Here is a 10472-nt window from a genome sequence, read left to right as displayed (position 1 = left end):
CTGATACCTAGAGTGGTCGAATAACTGAATGTGCTCTTGAGCATGAGAACTGGGATCTGAATCTAGGTCTCTGTCTCCAGAGCGAGAGAGACCTAACCCCTATGACCTTTCCTGCCTTAGTATATTTGGACTTACTGCTTCCTCCGCCTGCAATACTCTTCTAGATTTCTCTAAGGCTGGCTCACTCCCATTCTTCTGGTATTAAAGCCAACAATCAGGTTTGCAAAGAGGCTTTTGCTCAGAGCTGTTGCATTGCATAACTCCAGGGGGCGCTGTTCACATGGGCAGTAATGTGAAAGATGCCTCACTGGAATTGAGGAACATAATTTTTACTGACCACACTTTTGAAATCCTGGTCATTCTCCATCACCCCATCTGGTTTCATTTATTTCTTAGCACTTAACCCCTATCTAAAATGAACTATTTTATTTATATAACTTATTTATTGTCTGTGGCTCCCAAGAATATGTAAATTTCATATGGACAGGGACCTGTCTTATTTACTGTTGTTTGCCAAAGACTTAGTAACAGACCCACAGCAGGTGCTTAATAATTATTTGTTGGATGTCCTTAAATATGTCATACTGACTTCCTCCAATAATCCTTGCCTCATTGGAATCACAGAGTTGTTATAGGATAAAAAGTTTCAAGACATCCTGGGCATCATGAAGACATTGATGTAGTTAAGTGAGAATTACAAATTACCAATTACATTTTCTATGCTTTAAATTTACAAGCAAATTAGGACTATCAGTATCATTGACTAAATAGACATTTATTTGACAAAAATTAAGAAGTCTCAGAATATCAAGTGTTAGAAAGGATATTGACAACATACATCACTTTCATATTTTGGAAGGGAGTGTAGAGTGACTCACCACTTTGGAGACTAGTTCGATGTGTCCTTGTAGTGTTAGCACTCACGTTTCCCATGCCTTAGCAGTTCTTCTCCCAAGTAAGTACCTAAGATAAATTCCTTCACTTATTCCCAGGAGATGGTAGAAGAATATTTATAATAACCCCAGTAATGATGATGACAACAAACAGTGGAAACAACCCAAATGCCCAGTGACAAGAAAATAACTCGGGCTCTAGAAATTTATGGAAGCTGTGAAAAATGAATGAATTATGACTACACACAAAATATCTAGAAGAATCTTAGTAATATAATCCTGAACAAAAACATGCAAATCTCAGAAGATTATATAAAACTCGATGCTCTTTTAATAAAGTTCATTAAAAAAAAGCTAAACAATTATCAAAACAAGAGAATGGCAAAGTCAACCACTGTGGTTACCTTGGGTAAGGAAAAGTGGAGGACACAGTCGTGAAGGAAGATACAGTTAAATGTAAGTTGCTGTGAGTGTTCTGGTTCTTGGGTTAGGTGGTTTGTATTAAACCACCTGCTTCAACACCATGATTTCATATCCTGCCCCCCCCACCCCTTCCATGGAAAGAACACTTCTAGGAGGCAGGCCCAAAGGTGACTCAAAGGATGAGCTGGATCCAGGATCGTATCCACTCAGGTTTTTTATTCCCAGGGCCTATATACAGTGTCTAGCAAGACATAGTCTCAGCGAGGTTTCTTGAATGAATGAATATATGAAGGAAGGAAGGAAATGAGAGAAAAATGTAAAGTTCTTTTAGTTAATATTGAGTGTAATCCAATCACTTACTCCAATACTTTACCCTGCTCCCAAACATACCAAATTATGTAATCAATTTCCTAATTAGTTGAAAATAAAAAAGAACTAACTTTCTCCCAGAGTGGTAAACAACTACATAACATTTTTCCATATAGACTATTCCATAATACTCATCAATACAGGGCTATGTAGCGAGAAAATGATTCCAAATCAAATACAGTACAGAAAAAGCTTTTTAATGCACTCTTTTTTTCAGGCCAAAGAGCGTCAGAAAACATCCATCATTAAGTAGTGTTACAAATGGCACTTTTGGCTACATTAGAGAATTAGATATGAGTCCCATGTGTTTTCTCTGATAGGTTAGTAATAGAGCAACTTTATAATGCAACCCTTTCTTAGAATAAAAAACTGCTAATTTGTCCTACAAGACAGGAAAAGCTGTAAACCTAGTCACCGTTTTAAGAATTTAACATTTATTTCATACTATACAATCTATTTTCATATTATAATTTTAAGCATTATGCTATAATTCTTAAGAAGGGAAAACATAAATTTCAACCTAATTTAAAAATAAACATATATATTAAGTACATATATTAATGCATTTGATAATATCCTATGCTAAATTTGACGATGAACTTCATTTTGGTATGCTGCATATTGTCCTTTTGGTGTTGAACTGAGGAAAAGCATATTACACCTGAAATTCTGCCTTCAATGAGTAAAACAATGCTCAGTGATAGCAACAGACTCTAACCAGTTGGCAAGATGCATATGTTCCAGAGTTATTCTGACGAGAATGAAACAGGATTAATACTCAACAGGAGAGAATACTTAATGTCAGTTTAAAATAGGTCTTGAAAGTTGACTATTGTCACAAATATTTGAAAAGAGTATTTGGAAATGTGATACTCCATTCTGAATGGAAAGCAATGATTTTTAAGTTATTAATTGTTAATTGCTACCACCCCAATGCATTCACCTTTTATAAGATGGCATGAGGCTGACTGCATCTAATCTACTCAAACATGGATATCTTCTTCTTGTTACCCACAATTTCTCAACTAGTCCCCTTATCAATGTATGCAACTACTTATCAGAGATTAATTGTAAAACATCACACAACAGGACCAGCCCAAAAGGCCATTGTATTTTTCTCTCTACAGCAGAAATAACAAACATGGCTTTCAAATTTGCACTGACAGCACATATTATGCTGATGAAGAAACCAAAGAAGATTTCTACCTCATCACAGAAACATAAACACACGACACAAACACCTGAAAAATCAAAAGTGTTTTCTCTGGGAACAAAGAAAGCCATTTCAGGGGTTCTCAGTGAGTGATACCACACACATAATATACTGATACACACATGAAAGAAAAGTCTTAGGAATATTGCTTATTGTTAATTTAGAACAATTCTTGGTGTTACATTTAGAAAGGGAGTTCCTAAACTTTAAAGGAATTCATCTGTTAAAGTATCACACAAAATACTTATTTTTTAATGATGTTATTTCACAATCCGCAGCCTGAGTCAATTAAAATGTACACCCTTCACCTTCACAGGTAGATGGCACTCCTTGCGTTTTATGAATACCCCAGAGCCAGAGGCCTATTTTCACCACATTTGTGTCCACCACAGAGAGTTATCTTGTAAAGGACATATAATTAGAAGGCAGAAGACTGGCATGTAACCCAGGCTCTCACCCTAGCAAGCCTCATGAGCCTGGGAGCGCCACGCGAACATTCCACACTGCAGTGTGCTCATCAGCAAAATGAGGACAGGAAACCGTGCTCTCCATGGCTCCACATGGCACCATTAGTTTAGGATTTTCTAACTTTGAAGTTTTCATTAGGCACTGGGCTTTATTCACAACCTAATATCAAACTTCTACCCAGTGTTTGGTCAGTAATTTGCATCCGCAAAGCTGAGCCTTTCAATAACTAGGTAACTGCTTGGTCGTTTATTCCATGAATGGTGAGTACCTACTCTTGGTGGATTAAAAGTAGCCACAAATTCTTTGGAGCTCCTCCCATCAAAGGGTGAGTCCATTCCCCATCTCTTGATTCTGAGCTAGTTTGGTGACTTGCTTTGATCGACAACATGCTACGGAAGTAACACTGGGTGACTCTCCAGGCAAGTCCACAAAAGGTCCTTGCAGTTTCCATTCTCACCTTCTTTGATCTCATAAGGCCTAATAAGGAATCCTAGGAGCTCTGGGGAAAGACCACATGGGGTGGAATGGAGGCACCTCAGCCAACAGCGCCAGCCATCTGTGTGAGACACATGCACTGAGCCCTCCTAGACCACATATGTTCATGGGAACGCACCCAGCACCACCTGGACCAGTGGCTGGCCATCCCAGCGGAGCTCTGCCCAAATTGCCAATGTACAGGATCATGAGCACATAGAGCGTTATGAGCCATGTTGTGGGGTGGTTTGCTAGGTAGCCATGGACAGCTGATACAGTCACAAACTGTGCCAGGTGAAGGGAACACCTGGGTGACAAGACTCAGTCCCATTCTGCCATTGCTCAGAATATAGTTAGGGAGACAGTCATGTGATGGACAACCTCAAAGTAAATGTCATCAGTGCCATAATCATAGGGGGTTGATGCATAAGGGCCCATGGGAAATTAGAGAAGGGGAGTCAAGCCCAGAATGAGGGAGCTGGCAAAGGTTTTTCAGAGAAGATAATAACTAAGGGGAATTAACTGGACAGATTTCTCCAGGCAAAGAAGGAGAAATCCTATTCCAGAGAGGAGAAGCTGTATGTGGAAAGGCCAGAGGGAGCTCAAGAGTGTCCCGATGGGAATGGGAGCATTCACTTTAATTACCATGTAAGGATGTCGGAGAGGGGGGTTGCTGAGGAGTAGCTAAGGTAAAGCTCTCTTGACTTTAAGTAGAATTCTCTGGCATTTGGCCTTTAAACTGAGGGTGATGAGAGCCAAAGGATGAAACAGTTCCTCTCTCCTTTCTTTCCTTCTCTTCTTCCCTTAGTATTCATTTGACCAAAGACATCAGTAACACTCTCTGGGAAATTCCACTGGCAGGAAGCTGAGTGGAGTAAAGACAGACAGATGCTTCTCTGGTGCTTAGACTGGTTAAAGGGAAGTGATATTATGCCAGGGCCCAAGATGACGGGCATTAGGACATGAGTACAAAGTACAGATGGCAGCAAGAAGATGCCATCGTCAAAGGTGGTCCTCCTTCGTCACCTAACGAACACCTGAGCACAGGCAGCATTTAAGACTCGTCTTTTAAAAATGTCATAAACACATTTCGAGCTGGATCATAAGGTCTCCCACTCACTAATTGTGTGGCCTCAGGCACATGACTAACCTCTATATGAATCAGCTTCCTCAGCTATAAAATGGAGATAATGGTGATATTGACCTCACAGGTCAGTAGGAATAAGTGATGTATAGTTTTAGCACAGCACCGGGTATAAAATAAGCCCGCGACAGTAGGTCCCTAAATGGGGAAAGGCTGGGGGAGGGGTGGTAACATGGGCTCTGGCATTAAACAAACCCATGTTTGAATCTTAGCAGATCTTGCAGCTGTGTGAACATGGATGTTGTAGTCTGCTTAGACTTAGTTTCCCCATCTGAGAAATGAGGGTGATAATACCCTTCTTAGAGGGTTTTTTTTTTTTAAGATTTTATGTATTTATTGTCAGAGAGAGAGAGAGAGAGCACAAGCAGGGGGAGCAGCAGGCAGAGGGAGATGCAGGTTCCCCGCTGAGCAGAGAGCCGGATATGGGACTCGATCCCAGGACTCTGGGATCATAACCTGAGCCAAAGGCAGACGCTTCACTGACTGAGCCACCCAGGTATCCCTTGGAGGGTTTTGATGAATATTCAAAGAGATCACACACATTAAGTGCCCTAGCACAAATCCTGGCATACAGTATAAACGCACATACGCACAGAACGCGACTAGTTCCCAAATGTAGATCGACGGTACTAATGTTAGACATTCTATATTACTTCAAAATCCTATTCTCTGACTAAAGCTAAGATCAGAAAAGTTGGATTACCAGAAACATATATATGTAACATCTTTAGCACAGTATGCCCATTTTACTAGTACCAATACATTATGATAACCTATCACAAAAAGAATGGCTGAGGTACAAAATTCGTATTTCATTTTGTTAACATGTGATAAGAAAGTAACCTGGTTGTTCAGAATGCATTATTTGAAATTAAGAATTTGGCATTCCCTGACTACCTAATTTGGCACTTTGAGGAATTTCCTCTATACACCAAGCCCCCAAATGCATTCTTTTCTAAACCAAAAAAAGAAACATGCATATATACAGTGAGTTGAAAAATGACAACACAAGACGATGTTTTGGTGAAAAATAATCCTGCCAAATAAGCAGGACATGTCATTCCTTAGAATATGTTACACCAGAAAGCTAGTAAAAATTCAGGCCAACGAGGCAATTTAATTTCAAGTTTTATCACATATGGGCCGAGCTCTAGAATCCTTCACTTACAAAGGGACAACTTCAAAGTGAAATCTTGCCAGAGGCTTGATATGTGTATATACAAATTCCTCTGTTTTGACATTCAACATATTCTGGATTAAATCTAGAAAGCTTCTGTAGCTGATTGATAAGACAAAATTGTTTAGGCTCAGAAAGAGAAATCAGAGCAAATAATCACAAGTAGTATCTCCCTATTTATCCCATCTATAATCATCACAAGGTTTTTGTTTTCTAACGAACACCATAAATGAAAACATATGTTAGAAGTTGATACTAAAGGCAGGAATTAAGAAAAAGTCATTTTTTCAATTGCTTTTAAGCACTTGAATGCTTTAGAACCTTTTTCAAAATGCTAGTTAATGGGTATTATTCCTCTGGATGTTGCTTTAATTTGAAGCTTGGTGAAATCCAGATCCTTTCATAAACAGTTCCATATTCATTTTGGTACGAGAACAATTTAAAATCTGTAACAACTACTCTATTGACTCCTATGGGGGTATTTTAGCATGTTGCTGTTTTGGCCAGAGAAGCATTTCAACAACTTTCTGTGAACTAAGATAAAAAAAAACAATGGCTGAGAACTACAAATAGAAATCGAGTAAGGCAATTCTACTATGTAAGGAAATTCCATTTCTGAATGTTTTTCTACACTGACGTAATTTTTTGTTGTTGTTGTTTAAAGATGATCTACCCGGTTCTTCCACATTCAAACAGTCTATGAAACTCAAATCAAGATTTGTATGTATGGAGAAAAGATTTGTGCGTCCAAAACCATCCATGTGTATGGAAGTCTTGTCATTGCATTGCTTTGTGTTGTCTTGGTTTTGATCATCCTCAGGCCACTGAAGGGCCAAGGACGTCCACCTGCTCAGCACTCTAACTCCTCCATGACTTCCATGACGATTGTCCGAGGGCCCGTCAGAATCAGATTGCTCACGGTCCGGTAGTCAACATGCAGCACATTGAGCCCATTTACAGAGACGACAAACTGACAGACCTAAAGGAAAGACAAAGAAAAATATCTATTACAGCTCCTGCTTTTCCATAGACCTCTAACGAAGTCATTGTGTATCTCTAACATCTCACATCTCTTAAAATACCCAACTGCACCCAGCTGAAGACCACAATTTCTAAGAATCTACACTTTTTCTGGAAGGTGATATAATAGAAAAAGCATTTGGCTTGGTGTTTCACAAAATTAGGATTAAATCCTAGTTTAGCAACTTACCAGCTGGAGCTAGGTATTTAAATTTCTGAGCTTCATTTCCCTCAACTCTAAACTAGGGATGATTAATAATAATAATAATAATAATAATAATAATACCTACCTTATAAGATGTTGTAAGAATTAAATGAAGTGAAGTACATCAAGCTGCTTCTACTTCAGTGCTCTGAACCAATGGAGTACTCAATATATTTTTACAGTCAGTGTTTATGGCTGTTACTCATTTGGTCTCAATATTGAGGGAGACCCTATGGCCCACTGTTCCCAAGACAGCCCTCTTTGCCATCTACTGTTTCTGAATGATTATTAATAGTGCTTCCTTTCACTTGCCAAAGTGTCCCCATTGAGATGCTAAATTCCACACATTTCCCTATTTCCCATCCTTATAGAAGTGGATGAGGCCAACAAAGGTTAGCTTTTACACTAAGTATTAGTTAACCCGTGGTAGGAGAGAGAGAATTACACTTAAAAAAAAAAAAAAGAAGCACCATTCAATAATTAGAGACCATAGTGAGCTGGATAGTGACCCACAGCTACTGCCTCAAAGGAAGGTACTTCACTTGAGGTTAGTGGTGACATCAGATGCTGGGTACTTTTTTATTTAGCTGATACAAATTAACAGTTGATATATCTGCTGTGTGTATGAAGAGGCAGACATTGGACAGACGAGTGATTTATGTCCCTCAAATAGAAAAATGGAAAGACACACAGATCTCCAGCTGTCAGTGATAAGTACATTTAATTAGCAAAACAGAATCCCACAGAATATAAGTCTGTACAGTGCCTGGCACATGGTAGATACAATATCTTTAATCCCCAAAAATGTCTATGTCCTCATCCATGGAACCTCTGAATACTTAGTTTACATGGCAATGGGGAGTTAGGGTTACAGATGGAATGGTTGCTAATCAGCTGATTTTAACATCAGGAGATTATCCTGAGTCATCTGGGTGGGCCCAACTTCAAGGGTCGTTATGAGAGGGAGACTCAAAAGCTGAAGGCAGAACTAGATGTCACAACAGAAGCAAGAAACTGGAGAGGAAAGAGAAAGGGGCCAGAAGCAAGGAATGCAAGTGGCCTCCATTAGCTGGAAAAGGCGAGGCAGTGGATTCTCCCCTCTGAAAGTCCAGAGGGAATGCGGACCTGCTGACACCTTTAGACTTCTGACTCTAGAACTAAGGCAATACATTTTCTTTGTTTGATGCTGCCAAGTTTGTGTCAATTTGTTACAGCAGCAATAGGAAACCAATGCAGTAACTCAATAAATATTCACTGTTGAACGAATTGAATGTATAAATGCATTAAGCAAAAATAGCATAACTTTGATGGAGTCTGAAGGGTTTCTTGCTTCTTATAAATTATCCCCTCACTGAATAAGAAAATAAGAAAATAAAAAGGAGGAAAGAAAAGAAGACAAAAGGGAAGAAGGAAGAGAAGAATGAGAGAGGGAAAGGAAAGGAGAGTGTCTGGTTGAGATTGATTGATTTAATGTCTCCCATACCTGTTGTTATCATCATATTTCTTTATAATGCCTCGGTAATTAATCTGCACACCTGATTATTAATTAATTAATTTAGTGTTGATGACTCAAAGAGTGGGAAAATATGAAAACATTTTGAAAATCACCATTTCCTTTTCTTATTTTCTGAGTGGGTAACAACCATATCAACTCACTGTATTGATATAATATAAATAATATGAATTCTAAGTATTTAAAACATAAAATATATTTTAAATATAAAAATAAAATAAAATATATAAAGTAAACACAATAAAACGCTGTATTATTAAGTGTAAAAATACCTATACCTATTCCTCAAACCAAAACTGGAAAGTATTAGAAGGGCAGCTATAGATGGAAAAGATTTGGGATTTGGGAAAGACGTGGGATTTGGAATTCAATGATAAGGATTTAAGTCTTTGGCTTCCCTGCTTGATGACCTTAATCAAGTCATGTCTTCTCTACCATGTCTCAATTTATAAAACAGGGTTAGGTAAAAATGCTTATCTGCATGAGCTCAAATTAGATAATGAATTTAAAACCTCTTTGCACATGTCAAGCACTACACCGCTGGTTTCTATGAACTTCTTTCCCTTTAAAAATACCCACTTCCTCTGCGGTGACATGCAAAACAAAATGGAAAGTGAACAGTAGTAAGCAAAGTGGTTATTTACATAATGAACACTTGCTGTTGTTATGAACCTCAATATTTTCCACTCCCAACCTATATTGCCATGGCATCTTTGTACATAAGGAGACCACACCATCACTGTTTCTCCTTTCCCATTTCCATAAATCTGTCCTCATGGATTCAGGGCACATCTTGTACAGAATCAGCAGTTCTCAACCATGATAGAAGTCAGAGTCATAATCAAAGTCATACTAGCAGGTTACAATCCATCCTGAAGAAGGCCACAGGTAATTTGCAGGGCAAGTGAACACTAATTTAAAGGAAACATTCATGGTGCTTTGTTTTTTCTGCTCCAGCATACTCATGAGCCAAAGAATAAGAGAAATTCCACTCCCTCCTGATCCAGAGTGCTGACTTTAGACCCGGGTCTTTCTTTCCTCCAAAGGGCTGAATAGCCTTTTTGTGTGGCCAGATGAGAAGGCAGTGATTCACATTCCAGCTAACCCTTCATGGGCTCCTGAAGGTGAGATGTGTCTCTGCATCACCAGGGATTACCTTTAGCATTTAGTCTCAACCAGAATTGTATTCTGTCTCTCTCACGTATGGGTGGTTTGTTTTCATTGACCAACACTTAAAAAGTAGGAAATTTCAACATAAAAGTCCAGGATTTGGCCTCTCTGGAACAATCTAAAGCTCTAATAACACCAGGTTAGAATGGCCACTTGCAATGGCTGAGTAGGGGCTACCCCTAGTAGATGTTCTCTTATTTGCCATGGTTCACCCCAGTTCCTGTTTCTCTGCCACCTAGCTGACAGACATTGGAGTCTATAACCCCTGATCTGGGGCCACCAGAGGGAAGGAGCTGAAGGGAGGGAGATTTGGTACTTAAAGAACTCAAGGATCCCAAATGTCCATCAGTTGATGAAAAGAGAAATAACATTTGATATACCCATATCATGGAATATCATTCAG

At 39.0% G+C, this 10472-nt stretch overlaps 1 protein-coding gene across 1 annotated transcript in view; it reads right to left on the bottom strand.

Moving 5' to 3' along the window:
• Positions 1 to 804: 804 nt before the first annotated feature.
• The window catches only part of DEPTOR (DEP domain containing MTOR interacting protein), a 130929-nt gene continuing 121261 nt past the window's right edge, over positions 805 to 10472 (bottom strand). The window contains exon 9 of the mRNA XM_027581868.2: positions 805 to 7140. Within this exon, the coding sequence (XP_027437669.1) occupies positions 7012 to 7140 (129 nt within the window). The 3' untranslated portion in view covers positions 805 to 7011. The remainder of the gene's footprint in view (positions 7141 to 10472) is intronic.

The sequence above is a fragment of the Zalophus californianus genome, chromosome 4 (assembly GCF_009762305.2).
Source record: "Zalophus californianus isolate mZalCal1 chromosome 4, mZalCal1.pri.v2, whole genome shotgun sequence".
Taxonomy (NCBI): Eukaryota; Metazoa; Chordata; class Mammalia; order Carnivora; family Otariidae; genus Zalophus; species Zalophus californianus.
Note: the sequence above shows the minus strand (reverse complement) of the source record. Positions and strands in the feature narration are given on the sequence as shown.